At 39.9% G+C, this 25,574-nt stretch overlaps 1 protein-coding gene across 1 annotated transcript in view; it reads right to left on the reverse strand.

Annotated features, from left to right (window-relative positions):
* FMN2 (formin 2) overlaps positions 1 to 25,574 on the reverse strand; it is a 312,579-nt gene that overhangs the window by 223,975 nt on the left and 63,030 nt on the right. Inside the window, exon 3 of the mRNA XM_060126886.1 lies at positions 5,019 to 5,166. Within this exon, the coding sequence (XP_059982869.1) occupies positions 5,019 to 5,166 (148 nt within the window). The remainder of the gene's footprint in view (positions 1 to 5,018; positions 5,167 to 25,574) is intronic.

Raw genomic sequence — 25,574 nt, forward strand, 5'->3', positions numbered from 1 at the left:
CAAAATATTCTCTTCAAAATCATAAGCTGTAGTACAGGAGTTCTAGAGGGTCAAGATGTTAAGGTGAAAGAAATGTATAGAATAACTATAAAGCAAGGGGAAAATGAATGAGAATAATCAAGAGAAGAAAGAAAAATAAATGTCAAGGAGAAAGAAAATAGGGGAGAATAAAAGTAAGAAAGAGAAAAAAGAAGGAAGGGAAAGAGAAAGAGTAAAGAGAAGCATGAAAAATCGCAAAAAGCGCTGCCCATAGAGGGAAGCCAGGGCCCGGGCTGCGCCCAGTGAGCTGCCTCTGAGCACCGGCTGAGTCGGGAGCCCGTGGGCAGGCAAGTAAGAAGCCCACTGGGTTCCAGCATCCTCAGAGCGACGACCCCTTGTGCGAACCCCTGGGCCCTCACCCCGACATCCTCCCGCAGGGCCTGGAGCTTTCGGGAGCCCCTCCTCCTCAGCCCCGCGTCCGAAGACAGTCCAGACAGCCCCCTTCATCAACAGGACGGCTGCTTTCGGAGTGACCCAGGGAAGCTCTCAAGGGCACATCTTAACTGCCAACTCCTCCACTCACCTGCCCTAAGGATTAAGAAACTAGACTGGTTTTAAAATATTACTGTGAAGCAAAGTAGGAGAAATAACCTTCCTGACAAAACTTCAAATGTTCCATGTTTTTAAAGTTACCTCACAAACAGTTCTGGACTCCCCACAATTCCAAATATGTTCTAGAAATGATCTCTCTATCATCACAAGTAAGCCTATGACTTATAAAACAAAACATATGTGGATGAGTTTTACATTTGTAGAGGGGACAGCAAGAAAAATAAGCAGGACATGACACTCTGGTAAGAAGGGAAAGTAAATCAAATCACCCCTTTAAATATACAAAATATGCCTTCTGAAAAATGAACTAAGAAATCTCTAAAAACTTACATTTTAGTGAGAAATGCACTTATATAAAATAACTAAATTATGCTTCTTTAATTCTATACATCAATTTGATTCAAATCTAGTCAATTTAATTGAAAGAGAATTCATTAAATTTCATTTAAATAGCATGACTTACGATTAGTGGCCTAACAAATGGTAGATGTCTTTACTTCTGGTATACCCTGTCCTTCCACAAATGAAGATGGGGTTATACATGTAGTTTTCCTAAAAGGAGTCAACACTATTCTGCATATTTGATTATTTAATAGTCTGGATCTGCCCGTCATTGCCAACAAAGGTTGTCCACACATGGGCTTTAGCTTGCATATATAAGGGGGAAATGCAGGCTGATCAAAATAAAACTTAACATGGAGAATCATTTCCAGGAGACACAGTTGATCTCTTCTAGAGCATTTTATTCCTTGAGAGACGAATGCCATCAAACATCCCGCGGCCCCTTACAGAATCTCTGCTTTACCTCAAGTGAACATGTGTTAAAGCATTGGGACAGACCTGGAAATAGGGTGAGGATGCTGTTATTTGCATTTCATCCCACAGAATCTCCTTTATTAAGAACCAGTAGAAAGCCTTCTTTTGGATACTAGAGGACAGCAAAGTTGTCCTTCTGGGACTGTTGCTTTTCATTTCACAGACACACAAGGCGTGATACAGACTTGTTTCCACTTCCCTTCTACCTTAAACCCAAGGCATAAATTTCAACTACCTTTAAAAACTGCCAAGTCCTTCTGAAATACACTTCAGGATGCTAGTTCACCCTAGCCTCATTTTATTGCCCCATCCTAAATTCCTTTCAGTTTAATCTGTTTTCCTTTGTAATCCTCTTGTACACCTCACATATTCATAAGCTGCTCAGATCATTTTTTTGAAGCCAAGGTGGGTTACCATTCTTTCAGCCAGCATGTAAACAGATATTTTAAGATTTCTACACAAAAAGCTTGTCATGTTTCTAACAGCTCTCCTTCCATATTTTCCTCCAGGATTTTTTGTGTCCAGAACTGCCTTTCTAAAATAAGTCCTCCATTCACTCTCTTGATCATTCACATTTTTAAAGGAAGATAAGGGCCTTGATTTTCCAAAGACACACCAAGAATGATCAAGTCTCTGTTCACACCTAGACATCTTGACCCTGTTCTTCACACATTCAAAACTAAAGTTAATTCTCTCTTTGTGTAAATCTATCGAATAACTTTTGGAGCTTGGTAGTGAGTCCCTAAAACGGTCCTCAGCTGTTTCAGCACACCGCCTTCCATCAGATACTTGCATTCATATGCTGAGCAGATATTTTATTTATTTTTATCTTTTTCAACAAAAGGCCTTCATTTTTTCACTCAAATATTTAAGTATATAATAGGTGTCCAAAGGTCTTGAAATGTCAGGAGTCTACACAGAAGACAGATATTTAGAGACAGAAAAATTACATATCTAAATAATCCACATGATAGAGATATGAATAAAATGCCACGGGGCTCTAGAAGAAAGAACCACTGTGGCAGGGAGGTGGGTTGTATCAATTAAGTAAAGGAAAATGAAGAGAGTAAAGAGAAAGAGAAAACAAGGTAAGTAAAAAGTTTTCTTCTTATTACAATTTCCGCCACAAACTTCTGGAGCAAGCACATTGCTTCCCAACTTCCCTTCCAGCCTTGTCCTTCCAGGAAACATTCTACAGACTTCAGACAGTCAGGCTCCACTGTGGAGGCAATGTAGACAGGCTGCAGGGAACAGGCTGGGAGCTGAAGATTCCCAGGAATCCACAGCCCTTGAGGCTTCACCGCAGCCTCTGCACTCAGACTCACATAGCAGAGGGTCCGTTTCTACATCAGTAGGTGAAGGTGGAGAAAAACCCGTTTCACAAAATGGATCATGGAAAAACAAAAGTGAGTTTTCCGAGAAAGGCAGCACCACGAATCTGAATTAGCCAGACATGTGGAGTAGTAACCAGTGTGGAGAAGAGCCAAAAGGGGAAAAAAAAGAAAAACCAAGTTGGCAATTTTTTAAGATGGAACCACAAGTCTTTCTTCTTCAAAAAGAAAAAAAGTCATTGAGCTCTTTAAGTCAAAACTGAAAGGGACCAGATGCTGGAAACAGTGATTTTAGCCGTGACACCCTTGCACCAATCACAGTCAAGTGCACTGGAAATAGTTTATCACTTTTAATAATCACATTATCGAAGACTACAATTCATACCTATTTTTTTTTAAAACAGTAGACTCGATGCACAGTTTTTACTACATTATCTACATTCTCACTCTTACAACTGACTGCTTGCCTACGACAGGGAAGGTGAATGCCCCAGAATGAGAATGCCCCATGGATTCACAGCAAGAAAAGTTTAGAAGGGCCATTAGACAATTTGGACAAAACAGCTGTTGGGCTGTTGGGTTTAAAACAGATCAATTGGAGAAAAACAAGTCACTACATTAAACTATTTTCTACTTACCTCCATCATCCTCTTCAAGAAGGCATATTTTAAAAGGAGACAAGTTGTTATATTAAAAATTGCTGCTCTGGCATTTTGCAAGCTACATCAAATGATGAAGAAAAAACCTAGGTTACAAACTTCCTGACATCAATTCCGACTATCATCTCCTACCAAACTAAAATTCAGATGATCACTAATTAACTTTCCATCTAGTGTTCCTCCAGTATACAATAAAATCAGTAACATAAAATGTTTCAGTTAAAATTGAGAGAAGTAGACACACTAGGGAAGAAAAAAATGAAAACATCATCCTAATCAATGATGTAAAACACAAGATATGAACAACTGTTAAAATAACTCATTGAAATTGACCGATTCTACTATATCTACACCTAGTTATTTCCTAACCAGTAAGTAATTTTTAACATAAACAAATAAAATAGTGTATTTAATGGGATCATTATTTTAGTTATATGCTTTTCCTTTTAAAACTAAATTTGCTTTTATGTGCTTGTTTTTTTCATGTGTTATTATGTCAGCACCCCCTCGTCTCTGAAGGTCTACCTTGCCCCTTGATCAACTGTTCTCTGCACCACAGGAAACTCAGAGCCCTACACAGAACACATGTCCTACATTGCATCTCTTGTATGTGGTTCATTTCAGGGAGTATAGTCCACCAAGTAAACACTAAGCAGTGTTTCAAAAGCATCAGACAGTGAAAGGGGGACATGCAGCATTAGGTGTGGGCCCCCATTAAGTGCCTCAGTGCAAAGAAGAAACAGGTAAATGCATCGCTCCAGGACTGGGAGAAAAACAGAGGTTATAAGCACTAGGCCCCTCTGCATACCTTTGGGCAGGAGCCTAGAATAAAGTCCCTGACAGTGTGGGTCATTGTTGGCTTTAAAGGGAGCTCATGAGTTAGATAATGATAAACAACCAAATTCCATAAAAACATTGTTACAAAAATAGGATTCTTAATTCAATACAATAAATACAAATTGCTTTCCTAGCTTCAGGCTCCATATAAAGCTGACATTAATCTCATGTTACCTTCAAAATACTTCAAAAATAACACAAAATATTTTAGGATGACACAAGAGACAAAGAGAAAAAAAACCAAAAGGAAATATTTTTTAGAAAAATATTACATCTGAACACTGAACAGTTTTTTTAATTACTTAAAATTTAGGTTTAGTAAAACATGTTTCTCTATTTTGCCTCTGTCAGTTATCTCTGAAGGCAAAGAAAAAACGAAGAAAAGTTCAAAGAAAGCAGTAAGGGAAGAGACAGGGGAAAGAGGTATGGTGGCCGCCACCTTTGAAGCCAGTAGGCAGAAAGTTCTTACGAGCTCTCAGCCCACGCGGAGTGTGCAGCTTCCCCCGGGTTGGTGGCCACAGCAGGACCCCGAAGCAGTGGTTCTCGGACTTTATATACACTGTGGTAACTGGACAACCCAGGGTCCCGTTCCCCAGAACTCAGCAGCCTTGAAGATGGGGCATAAGAATTTTCAATTTAACAAGCTTCCCAGTGATTTAGCTTGAGTTATATGCAGATTATAATCTAAGAAATACTTGAAGGGAAACCCAGACTCAATACCCAGTAGGTACTGCACAGTTATTCGATGTTACTTTCAGAATATTCACTCTTCCCGGGGCCCTACCTGTGTCAGCATCCTTGGGCCTGTGTTCTTCATCAGGAGGTTTAGACGGTGGCCAAGCAGCTGGGACTCTCCTGGGAAACTGCCCTTCTATATAATCCAGTGAGTGTGTAGGTTGACTAACTGCAGCCCAGGTGTAAAGTTGATCTTGCTATATTTCAAAAAAAAATAATAATAATAAGCTATTTTAATTCAATCATGAAAAAAATGGAGTCTTCTTGATTGATATTTGCAACATCATTTCTATCATAAACATACGTGTGGTGTGCATATATATACATGCAAACATCCATAAAACATTAAACAGCATTTTATACAGGTCAGTGTAGATTCATCACATAAATATTCCTTCTCACGGTCTTTTCATTTTCATAACCATACCTGTTGCAAATTCTATTCTACGGTAAGATTTAAGTCTCTGTCTTTGGGGGTAGGAGGCCATGTGGGCCTACATGTAATTACAAGGTCAGAAAACCCACTCAATCACAAAGCCCCCTGATGAGGCATCTTCAATGCACTGGAATACGATGTCCCTTTGAAATCTGTTTAAACACTTGTGGCAAGGTCAGAGAACAGGCAGTGCTGGGCATGAAGGACCATAACAGCTTCCTCACCTTCAAGAGTAGGAAGCCCAGGAAACTGATTATCATGGTTCCAGGTTGGGGACTGTTTGGGAGACAAACTATGAAAAAAAAAAGGTAAATGAACCTGCCAAGAAAAAAAGAACTGGGCAGGGATCTGGCAAAGAAAGCTCTTCCCAGCTGCAGACCAACAGAATCCAGACAGAATGAGAAGCAGGCTCATAACTACACCTCGTGCCAGGAAGCCAAGTGGGAACCTCACAAAAGACGCCACACCAAGGCCCGTGAACACCTTGCGAAACGGCCTGCTAGGATTTCAGGGTCACAGCTGCTTCAGGATGCAGGCTCGCAATGTACACAAGCCCTGGGTTCTCTTCGTGATGTCTTCCTTCCTTACAGGTATATTTCCCTAAACCTTTTGATCAACATAAAAAGTAAAGCCGAGAGAATAACAAAAAACATGCTGTAACCACCATGCTGAAATTGTGAACTTGAGTGAATGGATGGAGAGGCACTGATATTTCTGTAATTTGTTTAACAAGTTAATTTAAGAACTTCATAAAATATTCTTCAGTGTCAACAGTAAAATACAATGTATAGATCATTTAGTTTAAACTTCACCTTTAGGGACAGTCACTGGCCCTAACTGAGAACTCAGATTCCTGGGTCAGTGGTATTGAATTGGAAGGGTCCCGATGCAGACCTGGCCAGCATTTCAGCCAGTCACATCTTTCAAGTATTCGTACCTTGATTGACACCAGAGACTTTGCTATTTGGCCTACTGAATATTAAAAGTAGCTTTTCCAGCACTGTTGACAATAGCCAAATCACGGAAACAACCTAAATGTCCATCAACGGATGAATGGATAAAGAAGATGTGGTACATATATACAATGGAATATTACTCAGCCATAAAAAGCAACGAAATAATGCCATTTGCAGCAACAAGGACAGACCTAGAGATTATCATACTAAGTGAAGAAAGTCAGAAAGATAAAGACAAATATCATATATCACTTATATGTGGAATCTAAATCTAAATGAACTTATCTATGAAACAGAAACAGACTCATAGACAAAGAGAACACACTTGTGGTTGCCAAGGGGGAGGGGAGTGGGGGAGGGATGGATTGGGAGTTTGGGGTTGGTAGATGCAAACTATTACATTTAGAATGGATAAACAACAAGGTCCTACTGTATAGCACAGGGAACTATACTGAATATCCTGTGATAAACTATAATGGAAACTAATATAAAAAAATGTCTATATGTGTATAACTGACTCACATTGCTGTACAGCAGAGATGGGCACAACACTGTAAATCAACAATACTTTAGTTAAAAAAAAAAGTAGCTTTTCATTGGCAAAATGAGTGGTTTAATTAGCGTGATATTAGAAATGAGCTCTCATTGGTAAAATAAAGGAATTCAATGAATATGGGCCAGCAGAAACATCAGACATCATTCTTACAAGAACAAGGTAAGACATGGGCAAGGGGCGAGGTCAAGGCTCGATGCCCTGACGGTGCTGCATCTAGCGCTGGTCTAGGAAGCAACTCCCAGGCTGTCGGCAACCACTCGGCACAGAATCCTGCCGTCCTCCTGTCCATATCACCTGAACCTTCCATGTAAGGAGCAGTCAAGCACTTGCTGCCAGGGGAGCAAGAGGTATGTTTCCTAAAAGGGGAACTCTGACTTAGCGTCACCATCCTAATAGTAAACCCACTCAGCCTTGGACTTCATCTGCTCCATATAAAAGAGGCAGCACCAGCAGCTAGGGGGACAAATGTTTGCACTCAGGATTTCATCGCTCACTGAAAAACGAAGCTTGCTACAAGCACTCTGCAAATGCCAGAACAGCCCGGCCAGTCCTTCAGTCTTTCAGCCCCACCCCAGGACTGGAATACATTACAGCTCTGTGATGACAAAACCTCTCCTTCATCGTGTGGCTCCACGAGGAGAGAAGAAGCAAACACAAAGCTCTTGCATGGCTCTTTAACATCTACAGAATCAGATGTCAACTCTTTGACCTGTCGTTTAAGTTTTTCTATATTCCTCCCATTCATCCTCCCAGATTCATCTCCCCGCATTTCCTAAATCAAGCTCCACTCCACTAGAAGGTCCCACTTAGCCTCCCCACCCATGGAATCTAACCGATGATTAAGTCTAGCTGGGGTATGCCCTCCCCACTCCCAAGTCACAGCTCCCGACAGGACGCCGGCCACCCCTTATGTTGACAGCTACCAGCACGTGATCCAGATCAGTGACCGAACACGGTCTTGAATGTAGCTCGTCACCCCTCAACTGCCTGAACTCCTTCAGCACATGAGATGTGTACACAAGTTCTGTAAATCTCCCCAAGCACTTGAGAATATTAAGACGACTCCACAAAAGCCACTTAATGTCTACTGAATTAACAAATTTGTCAGATAAAAGGAGAAAACAAAAGAGATGGTTTGTCAACATGAGCAGCAGCTGGAGCTAGGGATCTCATTTTCTTCATTTGCTTATTAACAAGGTACCAGAAGGGTATTTCGTGTGCATCAAATGGAAAACAAAGGTATCAAGTGATCCATTATATCTAAACCTATTCACAACTATACCATATAAAGAAACATATGGAGCAGATAAAACTCCTAGGATATAATCAGTGCTGTATCCCAGACAAATCTCATAACTTTATGAGGCCTCAGTGTTCTCACCAGTAATTCAGGAAAACTGCCTGCTCTTGTCTTTTTCGCAGGACTGGAGTGAGACGGGTGCAAACACTATGTGGAAAGAGCTATGAAAACCACATGGTGTGATTCAAGTATAAGCACCACGACTACGACTTGTTTTGATTTTTTTAATCTATGTTTCATTAGAATAATCACATATTTCCTGTATTTTAAAAAGTCCTTTTAGAGGAATTAAATATTGTCATCAAATGTACACAACACCATGTGGTTGTTGAACCAGCACGAAATCTTTGCTATATTTTGAGAATCTAGGTGAGCAAAGTGTAGTCGGCAAAGTTCCCTTGGCATTTGTGCTGATTGTCACTAAGTTTTGAATTCAATTAACAACCGCCCTGTGGCATTTCCTCAACCATCCACCCATGTCTTTTTCTCTGTTGTATTTCTGTTTAACCTTTCAGACATGTATGTGTTATTTTCCCAAGTAGAATATGCAAGCTTCCTGCCATCAGTCACCAACCACATCCTATACCCCTTGTTTTCCACTGGCTTTATTCTGTATACATAACAGACACACAATGAGTATTAAGGAATTGGAAGAGTCAAGATCAATAAAAGTGTCTTTTAACAAATTACACCATAGTTTTATGAGTTAAAACAGGAACACTTTTCCCTGACACTACTCCACCGCCCTAAATTCTTAAAGTCTGTTTTTATTTTTGTTGAACTGGATCATTTATTCCTATTAAAGAAAACAAATACATGCTTTCAACCCTAGGCAGATCAGAATATGTAAAATCACAACCTGAAAGTGGCATAAACAGGCCACAACCTAGTGATCCCAAAAAAGAAAACAGTTTCTTTTAGCAGATATTTCCCCATCTTTTAACAGGCCTATAAATAATAACCCCCCAAATAATTCAGAGCTGCAATTCACAAAGAGTTTATTTCAGAGGGCCCACTAGAAAATTGTAGCAACTGAAGTGAGGCATTCGAAGAGTGCTTTGTTGAAACTGCTGTAGTCAAGATGAGGATTTGGTTGTCACCTTATGATAATATTTAGTAACGTTTCTGTTAACCGTGCCTTCGCTCTGTGCATGGGGGAGGATCTAGATTACTCCCCGAGAGGTGTGGCCGCCCTTCCTATGACACTCCTAGGACGTGTCAGTGCGTGGCCATGGGCTGCCCTGCATGTGGGAACAATCCTAGTCTGGGCTCTTCACCTCCTCACGTCTTAGCACTGCCTCAGCTCCACTGTCTGTCTTTCAAGGCCAAAAGGTGTCTATTTGAGTGGTAAATACAGTCCGTGTATCCCAGACATCCCAGCAAGTGCATTCTCCTAACAAACATCGAAAGTTCGACTGAGGGCAACAAAAGTAGAAAATTGCCACAAAGTACGGCACACGACCATTTCTTTACATGCACGCTATTCATCCCTGGAGTACAGAGAAAAATCTGTGTCAGGCCAGCAGACGGCTCTCAGCCTGCACCTGGTCACACTAGCCTCAAGAACTGCTCCAGCCAGCTGAGCCTGGGCGTGACCACTAAGAACAATACAGCAGGCCCTCAGAGAGTACACGGAGGGTGTGTCCATCCCCTTCCATAGCACTCTCAGGAGAAGGGTTCTGAGGATCAAAGGTCTCATCTTGGAACTTTAGAGCTTCATTTGAGGAATTAAATACCTGGATGGTACTGAGTTTATTTGTTCTTTGTTAATGCCATGGACGCGATGTGTTTTTTGTTCTGGCTATTGGAAAATCTGAAATAGGTATATGGCCCACATGCCACGTGTTTTCCAGTTCCAGAATGTATGCTTCTGATTAGCCTCATTCCTACCTCCATTTACGTTCCCCCCCCGCAGCTTAGTTTTGTCTTTTTTTTTTCTTTTGTGCACTCATGGCTGAACTTTACTATTTTACCATATCTTACTTTTCTTACTAATCATTGTAAATACTATTTGGAATAAGGTGGTGATGAACACATTATTAATGTTAGGGGATTGGTGGAAAATCCATTTATCTACTTTAACTCATTTGAACATTTTGTGACTGGAAGGATAAAACAGTAGATGCACTGAGAGTAGACTGAACTGTACTCACAGTATTTTGGTTTGCATTGATCATTTAATCGTTAAAAAACAACAGCAAACTATACAGAGTCGTTTTGAAAAAGGGGAGATAAAAAACAATAAATAATCAATACTATACACAACAGCATCCACTGGGTGTAATATTTTCTAATCCTTCTTTTAATATATTCTACAGCTGTAATCATACTGCACATGATTTCATACTACCATAGTGTAGACTTTTTAAACTACTGCATCATTTTCAAACTGATAATTTACATTTTTGCCACAGTCATGACACAGTTAATATTATACTGTAGCCATTTAATCAGCTCTTGACAGAACATGTGAATGTGACTTCCCAAAGCACCCCTGGTTCATAATTAAATAAGAAATTACAACCCTGGAAGAGGACACTGACCCTTGAACAATGTGGGTTTGAATTGAGAGGGTGCACTTACATGGGGTTATAAATACTGCCATGCTCCACGGTCTGTGTCTGATTGAATCTGCAGATAGACAGGAACCACAGATATGGGGCCGGGAAGATCCCACATGCCACAGAGCAGCTGGGCCCGTGAGCCATGGCCGCTGAGCCTGCGCGTCTGGAGCCTGTCCTCCGCAACGGGAGAGGCCACAACAGTGGGAGGCCCGCGTACCGCAAAAAAAAAAAAGAAGACCTAAATAGACATTTCTCCAAAGAAGACATACAGATGGCCAATGGGCACATGAAAAGATGCTCCACATCACTAATCATTAGAGAAATGCAAATCAAAACTACAATGAGGTACCACCTCACACCAGTCAGAATGGCCATCATCAGAAAGTCTGCAAATAACAAATGCTGGAGAAGGTGTGGAGAAAAGGGAAACCTCCTGCACTCTTGATGGGAATGTAAGTTGTGCAGCCACTTTGGAGAACAGTATGGAGGTTCCTTAAAAAACTACAAACAGAATTATCATATGATCCTGCAATCCCATTCCTGAACATATATCCGGAGAAAACTCTAATTCAAAAAGATACATGCACTCCTATGTTCAGAGCAGCACTATTTACAACAGCCAAGAAATGGAAGCAACCTAAGTGTCCATCAACAGATGAATGGATAAAGAAGATGTGGTAATATATACAATGGAATATTATTCAGCCATAAAAAGGAATGAAATAATGCTGTTTGCAGCAACATCAATGAACCTACAGATGATCATACTAAGTGAAGTAAGTCAGAAAGAGAAAGACAAATATCATATGATGTCACTTTTATATGGAATCTAAAAAATGATAAAAATGAACTTATTTACAAAACAGAAACGACTCACAAACATAGAAGGCCGACTTACAGTTACTATGCGGTGGGAGGGATAAATTAAATTTTGGGGGTAAACAGATACACACTACTGTAATACACAGTACTATATATATAGATAAACAACAAGAACATACTGTATAGCACAGGGAATCAAATTCAATATTCTGTAATAACCTGTAACGTAAAAGAATCTTAAGAATATACACATGTGTGTATATAAAACACTTTGCTGTATACTAGAAATTAACACAACACTGTAAATCAACTATACTTCAATTAAAAATTCATTAATTTTTAAGAAATTAAAATATTGATCCCTTTGGAACCAGCAATTCTACTTATAGAAGTTTTCCCTAAGGGGAAAATAAATCAGTAATGTGTTAAAAATATTTATATACTACTATATATTTATTTCAGTGTTATTTATGTTTAAAAAAGAGAGAGACATCTACGCGTGGAAAAACTCCTACGGAGCACCTACTGAACGCTGGCAGAAGACCTCAGACCTCCCAAAAGGCAAGGAACCCCCCACGTACCTGGTTAGGGCAAAAGAAAAAAATAAACAGAGACAAAAGGATAGGGACGGGTCCTGCACCAGCGGGAGGGAGCTGTGAAGGAGGAAAAGTGTCCACACACTAGGAAGCCCCTTCGCGGGCGGAGACTGCGGGTGGCGGAGTGGGGAAGCTTCGGAGCCGCGGCGGAGAGCATAGCAACAGGGGTGCGGAGGGCAAAGCGGGGAGATTCCAGCGCAGAGGATCGGGGCCGACCGGCACTCACCAGCAGAGAGGCTTGTCTGTTTGCCCGACGGGGCGGGCGGGGCTGTGAGCAGCGGCTCGGGCTTCGGTCGGATCCCAGGGAGAGGACTGAGGTTGGCGGTGTGAACACAGCCTGCAGGGCGTTAGTGCACCGCGGCTAGCTGGGAGGGAGTCCGGGGAAAAGTCTGGACCTGCCGAAGAGGCAAGAGACTTTTTCTTCCCTCTTTGTTTCCTGGTGCACGAGGAGAGGGGATTAAGAACGCTGCTTAAGAGAGTTCCAGAGACGGGCGCGAGCCGCGGCTAAAAGTGCGGAGCCCAGAGACAGACATGATACGCTAAGGCCGCTGCTGCCGCCACCAAGAAGCCTGTGTGCAAACACAGGTCACTATCCACGACCCCTTCCGGAGAGCCTGTGCAGCCCGCCACTGCCAGGGTCCCGGGATCCAGGGACAACTCACCCGGGAGAACGCATGGCGCGCCTCAGGCTAGCAACGGCACGCTGGCCTCTGCCGCCGCAGGCCCGCGCCGCACTCCGTGACCCTCCCTACCCCCGGCCTGAGTGAGCCAGAGCCTCCAAATCAGCGGCTCCTTTAACCCCGTCCTGTCTGAGCAAAGAACAGACGCCCTCCCGCAACCTACACGCACAGGCGGGGCCAAATCCAAAGCTGAGCCCCTGGGAGCTGTGAGAACAAATAAGAGAAAGGGAAATCTCTCCAGGCAGCCTCAGAAGCATCGGATTAAAGCTCCACAATCAACTTGATGTACCCTGCATCTGTGGAATACATGAATAGACAACAAATCAGCCCAAATTAAGGAGCGGTGTGGATGAAAGGCTCTTGGTGCTGCAGCCAGGAGTTAGTGCTGTGCCTCTGAGGTGGGAGAGCCAACTTCAGGACACTGGTCTACAAGAGGCCTCCCAGCTACACATAATATCAAACGGCGAAAATCTCCCAGAGATCTCCATCTCAATGCCAGCACCCAGCTTCACTCAACAACCAGCAAGCTACAGTGCTGGACATCCTATGCCAAACAACTAGCAAGACAGGAACACAACCCCACCCATTAGCAGAGAGGCTGCCCAAAATCATAGTAAGTCTACAGACACCCCAAAACACACCACCAGACGTGGACCCGCCCACCAGAAAGACAAGATCCAGCCTTATCCACCAGAACAGAGGCACTAGTACCCTCCACCAGGAAGCCTACACAACCCACTGAACCAACCTTAGCCACTGGGGACAGACACAAAAAAACAACAGGAACTACGAACCTTCAGCCTGCAAAAAGGAGACCCCAAACACAGTAAGATAAGCAAAATGAAAAGACAGAAAAACACATAGCAGATGAAGGAGCAAGATAAAAACCCACCAGACCTAACAAATGAAGAGGAAATAGGCAGTCTACCTGAAAAAGAATTCAGAATGATAGTAAAGATGATCCAAAATCTTGGAAATAGAATACACAAAATGCTAGAATCAGTTAACAAGGACCTAGAAGAACTAAAGATGAAACAAACAATGATGAACAACACAATAAATGAAATGAAAAATACTCTAGATGGGATCAATAGCAGAATAACTGAGGCAGAAGAACGGATAAGTGACCTGGAAGGTAAAATAGTGGAAATAACTACTGCAGAGCAGAATAAAGAAAAAAGAATGAAAAGAACTGAGGACAGTCTCAGAGACCTCTGGGACAACATTAAACGCACCAACATTTGAATTATAGGGGTTCCAGAAGAAGAAGAGAAAAAGAAAGGGACTGAGAAAATATTTGAAGAGATTATAGTTGAAAACTTCCCTAATATGGGAAAGGAAATAGTTAATCAAGTCCAGGAAGCACAGAGAGTCCCATACAGGATAAATACAAGGAGAAATACGCCAAGACACATATTAATCAAACTGTCAAAAATTAAATACAAAGAAAACATATTAAAAGCAGCAAGGGAAAAAAAACAAATAACACACAAGGGAATCCCCATAAGGTTAACAGCTGATCTTTCAGCAGAAACTCTGCAAGCCAGAAGGGCGTGGCAGGACATATTGAAAGTGTTGAAGGAGAAAACCCTGCAACCAAGATTACTCTACCCAACCAAGATTACTCTACTCTACCCAAGATTACTCTATCTCATTCAGATTTCATGGAGAAATTAAAACCTTTACAGACAAGCAAAAGCTGAGAGAGTTCAGCACCACCAAACCAGCTCTACAACAACTGCTAAAGGAACTTCTCTAGGCAAGAAACACAAAAGAAGGAAAAGACCTATAATAACAAACCCAAAACAATTAAGAAAATGGGAATGGGAACACACATATCGATAATTACCTTAAATGTAAATGGACTAAATGCTCCCACCAAAAGACACAGATTGACTGAATGGATACAAAAACAAGACGCATATATTTGCTGTCTACAAGAGACCCACTTCAGACCTAGAGACACATACAGACTGAAAGTAAGGGATGGAAAAAGGTATTTCATGCAAATGGAAACCAAAAGAAAGCTGGAGTAGCAATTCTCATATCAGACAAAATAGACTTTAAAATAAAGACTATGAGAAGAGACAAAGGACACTACATAATGATCAAGGGATCGATCCAAGAAGAAGATAAAACAATTGTAAATATTTATGCACCCAACATAGGAGAACATCAACACATAAGGCAAATACTGACAGCCATAAAAGGGGAAATCGACAGTAACACATTCATAGTAGGGGACTTTAACACCCCACTTTCACCAATGGACAGATCATCCAAAATGAAAATAAATAAGGAAACACAAGCTTTAAATGATACATTAAACGAGATGGACTTAATTGATATTTATAGGACATTCCATCCAAAAACAACAGAATACACATTTTTCTCAAGTGCTCATGGAACATTCTCCAGGATAGATCATATCTTGGGTCACAAATCAAGCCTTGGTAAATTTAAGAAAATTGAAATTGTATCAAGTATCTTTTCCGACCACAACGCTATGAGACTAGATATCAATTACAGGAAAAGATCTGTAAAAAATACAAACACATGGAGGCTAAACAATACACTACTTAATAACTAAGTGATCACTGAAGAAATCAAAGAGGAAATCAAAAAATACCTAGAAACAAATGACAATGGAGACACGACGACTCAAAATCTATGGGATGCAGCAAAAGCAGTTCTAAGAGGGAAGTTTACAGCAATACAATCCTACCTTAAGAAACAGGAAACATCTCGAATAAACAACCTAACCTTGCACCTAAAGCAATTAGAGAAAGAAGAACAAAAAACCCCCAAAGTTAACAGAAGGAAAGAAATCATAAAAATCAGATCAGAAATAAATGAAAAAGAAATGAAGGAAATGATAGCAAAGATCAATAAAACTAAAAGCTGGTTCTTTGAAAGGATAAACAAAATTGATAAACCATTAGCCAGACTCATCAAGACAAAAAGGGAGAAGACTGAAATCAACAGAATTAGAAATAAAAAAGGAGAAACAAAAACTGACACTGCAGAAATACAAAAGATCATGAGAGAGTACTACAAGCAACTCTATGCCAATAAAATGGACGACCTGGAAGAAATGGACAAATTCTTAGAAAGGCACAACCTGCCAAGACTGAATCAGGAAGAAATAGAAAATATGAACAGACCAATCACAAGCACTGAAATTGAAACTGTGATTAAAAATCTTCCAACAAGCAAAAGCCCAGGACCAGACGGCTTCACAGGCGAATTCTATCAAACATTTAGAGAAGAGCTATCACCTATCCTTCTCAAACTCTTCCAAAATATAGCAGAGGGAGGAACACTCCCCAACTCATTCTACGAGGCCACCATCACCCTGATACCAAAACCAGACAAGGATGTCACAAAGAAAGAAAACTACAGGCCAATATTACTGATGAACTTAGATGCAAAAATCCTCAACAAAATACTAGCAAACAGAATCCAACAGCACATTAAACAGATCATACACCATGATCAAGTGGGGTTTATTCCAGGAACGCAAGGATTCTTCAATATACGCAAATCAATCAACGTGATATACCATATTAACAAATTGAAGGAGAAAAACCGTATTATCATCTCAATAGATGCAGAGAAAGCTTTTGACAAAATTCAACACCCATTTATGATAAAAACCCTGCAGATAGTAGGCATAGAGGGAACTTTCCTCAACATAATAAAGGCCATATATGACAAACCACAGCCAACATCATCCTCAATGGTGAAAAACTGAAAGCATTTCCACTAAGATCAGGAAGAAGATAAGGTTGCCCACTCTCACCACTCTTATTCAACAGTTTTGGAAGTTTTAGCCACAGCAATCAGAGAAGAAAAGGAAATAAAAGGAATCCAAATCGGAAAAGAAGAAGTAAAGCTGTCACTATTTGCAGATGACATGATACTATACATACAGAATCCTAAAGATGCCACCAGAAAACTACTAGAGCTAATCAATGAATTTGGTAAAGTGGCAGGATACAAAATTAATGCACAGAAATCTCTGGCATTCATATACACTAAGGATGAAAAATCTGAAAGTGAAATCAAAAAAACACTCCCATTTACCACTGCAACAAAAAGAATAAAATATCTAGGAATAAACCTACCTAAGGAGACAAAAGACCTGTATGCAGAAAATTATAAGACACTGATGAAAGAAATTAAAGATGATACAGATAGATGGAGAGATATACCATGTTCTTGAATTGGAAGCATCAACATTGTGAAAATGACTCTACTACCCAAAGCAATCTACAGATTCAATGCAATCCCTATCAAACTACCAATGGCATTTTTCACAGAACTAGAACAAAAAATTTCACAATTTGTATGGAAACACAAAAGACCCTGAATAGCCAAAGCAATCTTGAGAATGAAAAACGGAGCTGGAGGAATCAGGCTTCCTGACTTCAGACTATACTACAAAGCTATAGTAATCAAGACAGTATGGTACTGGCACAAAAACAGAAATATAGATCAATGGAACAGGATAGAAAGCCCAGAGATAAACCCACGCACATATGGTCACGTTATCTTTGATAAAGGAGGCAGAAATGTACAGTGGAGAAAGGACAGCCTCTTCAATAACTGGTGCTGGGAAAACTGGACAGCTACATGTAAAAGTATGAGATTAGATCACTCCCTAACACCATACACAAAAATAAGCTCAAAATGGATTAAAGACCTAAATGTAAGGCCAGAAACTATCAAACTCTTAGAGGAAAACATAGGCAGAACACTCTATGACATAAATCACAGCAAGGTCCTTTTTGACCCACCTCCTAGAGAAATGGAAATAAAAACAAAAAATAAACAAATGGGACCTAATGAAACTTCAAAGCTTTTGTGCAGCAAAGGAAACCATAAACAAGACCAAAAGACAACCCTCAGAATCGGAGAAAATATTTGCAAATGAAGCAACTGACAAAGGATTAATCTCCAAAATTTATAAGCAGCTCATGCAGCTTAATAACAAAAAAACAAATAATCCAATCCAAAAATGGGCAGAAGACCTAAATAGACATTTCTCCAAAGAAGATATACAGACTGCCAACAAACACATGAAAGAATGCTCAACATCACTAATCATTAGAGAAATGCAAATCAAAACTACAATGAGATATCATCTCACACCAGTCAGAATGGCCATCATCAAAAAATCTAGAAACAATAAATGCTGGAGAGGGTGTGGAGAAAAGGGAACCCTCTTACAGTGTTGGTGGGAATGTAAATTGATACAGCCACTGTGGAGAACAGTATATAGGTTCCTTAAAAAACTACAAATAGGACTACCATATGACCCAGCAATCCCACTACTGGGCATATACCCTGAGAAAACCATAATTCAAAAAGAGTCATGTACCACAATGTTCATTGCAGCTCTATTTACAATAGCCCGGAGATGGAAACAACCTAAGTGTCCATCATCGGATGAATGGATAAAGATGATGTGGCACATATATACAATGGAATATTACTCAGCCATAAAAAGAAACGAAATTGAGCTATTTGTAATGAGGTAGATAGACCTAGAGTCTGTCATACAGAGTGAAGTAAGTCAGAAAGAGAGAGATAAATACCGTATGCTAACACATATATATGGAATTTAAGAAAAAGAAAAATGTCATGAAAAATGTAGGGGTGAAACAGGAATAAAGACACAGACTTACTAGAGAATGGACTTGAGCATATGGGGAGGAGGAAGGGTAAACTGTGACAAAGCGAGAGAGAGGAATGGACATATATACACTACCAAATGTAAGGTAGATAGCTAGTGGGAAGCAGCCGCATAGCACAGGGAGATCAGCTCGGTGCTTTGTGACCGCCTGGAGGGGTGCGATAGGGAGGGTGGGAGGGAGGGAGACGCAAGCGGGAAGAGATATGGGAACATATGTATATATATAACTGATTCATTCTGTTGTGAAGCTGAAACTAACATACCATTGTAAAGCAATTATACTCCAATAAAGATGTTAAAAAAAATGAATCAGAGGAGATATGGGGATAGATATATATGTATAGCTGATTCACTTTGTTATAAAGCAGAAACTAACACATCATTGTAAAGCAATTATACTCCAATAAAGATGTTTAAAAAAAATGAATCAAAGACTTAAACATTAAGACCTGAAACCATAAAACTCCTAGAAGAAAACATAGGGAGGAAGCTCCTCAGTATTAGTCTTGGCAATGATTCTATAGATATGACACCAAAATCACAGACAGGGCTTCCCTGGTGGTACAGTGGTTGAGAGTCCGCCTGCCGATGCAGGGGACACGGGTTCGTGCCCCGGTCCAGGAGGATCCCACGTGCCGCAGAGCGCTGGGCCCGTGAGCCATGGCCGCTGAGCCTGCGCATCCAGAGCCTGTGCTCCGCAACGGGAGAGGCCACAACAATGAGAGGCCCGCGTACAGCAAAAAAAAAAAAAAAAGCACAAACAAAAGATGAAAAAAATTCAACCAGTGGGACTACAGATACAATCAACAAAACGAAAAGGCAACATACAGAATGGGAGAAAAATTTTGCAAATCATCTGTCAGATAAGGGGTTAATATCCAAAATTTATAAAGAACTCATACAACTTAATAAAAAAAAAAAAAGTCCAATTTTTTAAATGGGCACAAGAGCTAAATACACGTTTTCCCAAAGAAGACATCCAAATGGCCAAAGGTACATGAGAAGGTGTTCAACATCACTAATCATAAGGGAAATGCAACTCAAAACCACAATGAGATAGCACCTCACACCTGTAGGAATGGTGATCATCAAGACCAACAAGAGAGAAGTGATAGTTATCATATGATATTTGTCTTTCTCTGTCTGACTAACTTCACTCAGTATGACAATCTCTAGGCCCATCCATGTTGCTGCAAATGGCATTATTTCATTCTTTTTTATGGCTCAGTAATATTCAATTGTATATATGTACCACATCTCCTTTATCCATTCCTCTGTTGATGGACACATTTACAAAACAGAAATAGAGTCACAGATGTAAAAAACAAACTTATGGTTACCAGGGGGAAAGGGGGGGAGGGATACATAGGGAGACTGGGATTGACATATACAAACTACTATATATAAAAATAGATAACTAATACGGACCTACTGTATAGAACAGGGAACCCTAGTCAATACTCTGTAATAACCTATATGGGAAAAATCTAAAAAAGTAGATATATATATGTATAACTGATTCACTTCACTGTACAGCAGATACTAACACAACACTGTAAATCAACTATACTCCAATAAAATTTTTTTTAATTAAAAACTTTAAAAAACATTAAAGAAGAGATAAGTGTTGGAGACTCTGTGGAGAAAAGGGAACCCTCCTGCACTGCTGGTGGGAATGTAAATTGGTGCAGCCACTATGGAGAACAGTATGGAGATTCCTCAAAAAAAAAAAAAATTAGAAATAGAGCTACCATATGATCCAGCAATTCCACTTTTGGATATTTATTAGAAGAAAGTGAAAACACTGATTCAAAAAGATATATGTACTCCCATATTCACTGCAGCATTTTTTATCACAGTCAAGATATGGAAACAACCTAAATGTCCATCAACAGATGAATGGATAAAGAAGATGTGATCTATTTATACAATGGAATATTCAGCCATTTAAAAAAAAAGAATAAAATCTTGCCATTTAAGAAAACACTGATGGACCATTATGCTAAGGAAGTAAGTCAGACAGAGAAGGACAAATACCATATTATCTCACTTATATGTGGAATTAAAAAAAAAAAACAAGCTCATAGATACAGAGAACAGATGGGTAGGTACCAGAGGTGGGGGTTGAAGGGTGGGAAAAATGGGTGAAGGTGGTCAAAAGGTACAAACTTCCAGTTATAAAATAAGTGACTGTAGTTAACAGATCTTAAAAGTTCTCACCACAAGAAAAAAAGAAATCTGTAAGTATGTATGCTGACAGATTTATTGTGGTGATCATTTCACAATATATACAAATATCAAAGCATTATGTTGTACACCTGAAACTAATATAATGTATTATATGTCAATTAAAACTCAATTTTAAAAAACCTTCAGGGCTTCCCTGGTGGCGCAGTGGTTGAGAGTCCACCTGCTGATGCAGGGGACGCGGGTTCATGCCCCGGTCCGGGAAGATCCCACATGCCGCGGAGCGGCTGGGCCCGTGAGCCATGGCCGCTGAGCCTGCGCGTCCGGAGCCTGTGCTCCGCAACAGGAGAGGCCACAACAGTGAGAGGCCCGCGTACCGCAAACCTTCAGAGAAAATAAAAATGATATAGGTATATATAAACAAATTTATCATGTTTGTGGATTTGAAATCTGTTATTTCACTTTTCTCCAAACTGACAGTTAAATTTAATGAAATTTTAATCAACATCTGAAGTGTGCAAGTGCGTTTTATTGGGATATGATAAACTGATTCTAAAATGTATATTCAAAAGGATCTAAAATGGCCAAGATAATATTTAAAAAATCAAAGTGGAAAGAGCTACTATTCCAGATAGCAAGACATTACAATGCAACAATAATTAAGCACTCTGACATTTGTACAAGGACACACAAATATACAGTGGAATAGAGAGCTACATAGCAGACTCTCACCCTCACAGACAGATAATAAAATATGAACTCTACCTCACAAACATACTTTCCAGGATGATTACAGATCTAAGTAGAAGAGACAAAACAACAAAGCTTCTGAAGATAACAGAAGAGGATATCTTGCTGCTTGCAGAGTAGGCAGACTTTTAAACAGAACACCCAACACACAAGCTATAGAGAAAAAGATGGATAATTGAGACTACATTAAAAGTAATCATCAGAAGACACCGTGAAGAAAGCAAAAGCTTAATTTACCAAGGGTCTGAATCCATAACTAAGAGACACTACAGCCACTAAGAAAAATACAATCAACCCATAGAAAAATGAGCAAGACACCTCAAAGGAGACATAAGAAAAAGTTATCAACCACATTAATAATCAGAGAAAAATAAACTAAAACTGCAGTGACATAACGTTACACCTCCATCAGAATGGTTAAAGTCATACAAAAAATAAAAGAGTGACAGTACCAAAGTTGCCAAGAATGTAGAACAATGGGAATTCTCATACACTGCTGATGGAACTGTAAATTGATAGAACCACTTATGAAAACCATTTTGCCATATCTCATAAAGCTGGATACATGCATACCTACTCCTAGGTATATACCCAACAGAAATGTACAAGAATGTTCATAACAGCATTATTTGAAATCACTGCAACAATAAAACGGGTACGTTCATAAACAGCAGAGCAGCTAGGTAAAAGATGAAGTCTTCACCAGTGGGGAACCACACAAAAATGAAAACAAATGACAACTTCACTTAATGTGAGCAAAAGCAGCAGACACAGAAGAATGCGTACTGTAGGATATTTATATCAAAGTTGCAGAAGCAGGTAAAACTAAACCACAGTGTTTCAGGACTGAAACTAGGGTAGTAAAATCATTAGGAAAAGTTGGTTGTGGTTCCCATACAAGCCAACATTAGTTACCTGTGACAGCAAGGAATGGGCGTGAGAGGAGTTTTCTGTGATGCTGTCAGTGTTTTATCTACTTATTTATTTTGCATTTCAGTAACTTTATTAAAAGCTAGATTCCTTAGTACGAAAACATAATGATAGTTGGTTAGGTTACCTACACTGATGTATTCAAAATATTGAAATATATCAGCCTTTTGAGAAAGTGAAAAGTTTATCCATAAAACATCATTTACAAAAGTGTAAGATACACTGTGGTTCTTCGGTTTATTTTCCAGGGCATATCTACCCATAACTTTATGTCAAAATTGGGTACAGCCATCCTGGATAGACCCAGGCTACACACTGAACAAAGTAACCCCTAACGCTGTAGATCTCCTTAGATTCACTGACTTACCAGAAAATCCCGACCTCAGGAACCTCATAGTTATAAAGATGCCCACTTACTTTTAATACTTTCTTTTGGCACAGTGGGGACAATATAATTTTGTATACTCTCTTCCTTTTAAGCAAAATTGTAAATTAGAAGCAATGACAGTTTGGTTTTTCTTTAATATTTATTTATGTGGCTACGCCACACGGGATCTTCATTGCCACGCGTGGGATCTTCATTGCAGCATGCAGGATCTTTAGCTGCAGCATGCGGGATTTTTAGCTGTGGCATGCGGGATCCAGTTCCCCAACCAGAGGACGAACCAGGGCCCCCTGCACTGCGAGCACAGAGCATTAGCCACTGGACCACCAGGGAAGTCCCAATGACAGTTTTATAAAAACAGTCCTTAGTAAAAACTTCTGGAGTGTTAAATCAGCAAGTTTTTGGAGTGATGCTAACAGTAATTTGAGTTATTAATACAATAAAAGTTAATTTCATCAGTGGGGCTAGATTAAGGCAGTAGATCTTGTATAAAAATTTTTATCATGGATATAAACATCACCTGTTTTCTAGAAAAAATATTAAAGATAACTTAATATGCCAAAATGACTAGGTCTGTAGTTGTGCTTTATATAAAATGCCCTCAAAGTGAAATGTAATGCCCCTGTATCAGTAAAGTCCACATCTCTGGATTGTCTACTACTTGCACTACAGTGTCAAGAAACCATTTTCACTGCCTACAATATTGACCCTTGTAATGCCTTAAAAGTGCCTTTGCAAAATGTTGGTTTTGATGTAAACCTCATAATTTAAAATTTGAAGTTACCATTTTTTTAACGTTTTTATGGGAGTATAATTGCTTTACAATGGTGTGTTAGTTTCTGCTTTATAACAAAGTGAATCAGTTATACATATACATATGTTCCCACATCTCTTCCCTCTTGCGTCTCCCTCCCTCCCACCCTCCCTATCCCACCCCTACAGGCGGTCACAAAGCACCAAGATGATCTCCCTGTGCTATGCAGCTGCTTCCCACTAGCTATCTACCTTACGTTTGGTAGTGTATATATGTCCATATATACACTACCACTCTCTCATTTTGTCCTAGGTTACCCTTCCCCTTCCCCGTGACCTCAAGTCCATTCTCTAGTAGGTCTGCGTCTTTATTCCCGTCTTGCCTCTAGGTTCTTCATAACGATTTTTTTTTTTTAGATTCCATATATATATGTGTTAGCATACGGTATTTGTTTTTCTCTTTCTGACTTACTTCACTCTGTATGACAGACTCTAGGTCCATCCACCTCACTACAAATAGCTCAATTTTGTTCCTTTTTATGGTTGAGTAATATTCCATTGTATATATGTGCCACATTTTATTTATCCATTCATCTGTCGATAGACACTTAGGTTGCTTCCATGTCCTGGCTATTGTAAATAAAGCTGCAATGAACATTGCGGTACATGACTCTTTTTGAATTCTGGGTAATTCAGGGTATATGCCCAGTAGTGGGATACCACCTAAATACAATATATTGATCCAATGTGGAATGTTTTATTTCTTGACCTTGGTAGTAATTACATAGGTGATCAATCTGTGTTAAATCTTGAGCCATACATCTGTACTTTTCTATATGTAAACTGTATTTCCCATTATAAAGGCTAAAAAAAAATGTTGAATCACTTTGGCACATATGTTTAAACAGACCAAATATATGTGGGTCTCTTTCTAGATACCCTGTTCTGTTCCACTGATCTCTGTCTGCATGTCTGTCCTTATGTCTGTACCACACTGTCTTAATAAACGTAGCTTTACCATCAGTCTTGTAATCACGTAGTGTTTGTAAGTCAACCCGCTTTGTTGGTCTTGTCCAGTTCTAGTTCCTCTGCACTTCAATACATATTTTAGAATCAGCTGTTAATGTCTACAAAATGCCTGCTGGGATTTTTACTGGGATTGTGTTGAATTCCTGCATTTTAATGGTGTGGTGGCAGGGCCCCCATCTACTTAGCTCTTTACATATCTTATATATATTCCATTAAATTTATCTCTACAGGGCTTCCCTGGTGGTGCAGTGATTGAGAGTCTGCCTGCCTATGCAGGGGACATGGGTTCGTGCCTCGGTCCGGGAGGATCCCACGTGCCGCGGAGCGGCTAGGCCCGTGAGCCATGGCCACTGAGCCTGCACGTCGGGAACCTGTGCTCCCCAACGTGAGAGGCCACAACAGTGAGAGGCCCGCGTACCGCCAAAAAAAAAAAATTATCTCTACATGTTTCATGTTTCTCATGCTATTTTAAAAGTACTGTTTTCGCCTCATTATTTTCTAACTGTTTGTTGCTAGTATATGGAAATACAATTGATGTTCATAAGCTCACCTTAGCCTCATGAACCATTTAAATTCACATATTAGTGCTAAAGGCTATTTAATACAGTCATTGGAATTTTCTACATAAACAATCATGTCACCTGCACAGAAAGTTTTACTTCTCTCTAGTCTCTTTTTAAATAGTTCTTTTTTTTTAACATCTTTATTGGAGTATATTTGCTTTACAACTGTGTGTTAGTTTCTGCTTTATAACAAAGTGAATCAGCTTTACATATACATATATCCCCATATCCCCTCCCTCTTGCATCTCCCTCTCACCCTCCCAATTCTACCCCTCTAGGTGGTCACAAAGCACCTAGCTGATCTCCCTGTGCTATGTGGCTGCTTCCCACTATTTATTTTACATTTGGTAGTGTATATATGTCCATGCCACTCTCTTTGTCCCAGCTTACCCTTCCCCGT

This window comes from Lagenorhynchus albirostris, chromosome 16, assembly GCF_949774975.1.
Source record: "Lagenorhynchus albirostris chromosome 16, mLagAlb1.1, whole genome shotgun sequence".
Lineage (NCBI taxonomy): Eukaryota > Metazoa > Chordata > Mammalia > Artiodactyla > Delphinidae > Lagenorhynchus > Lagenorhynchus albirostris.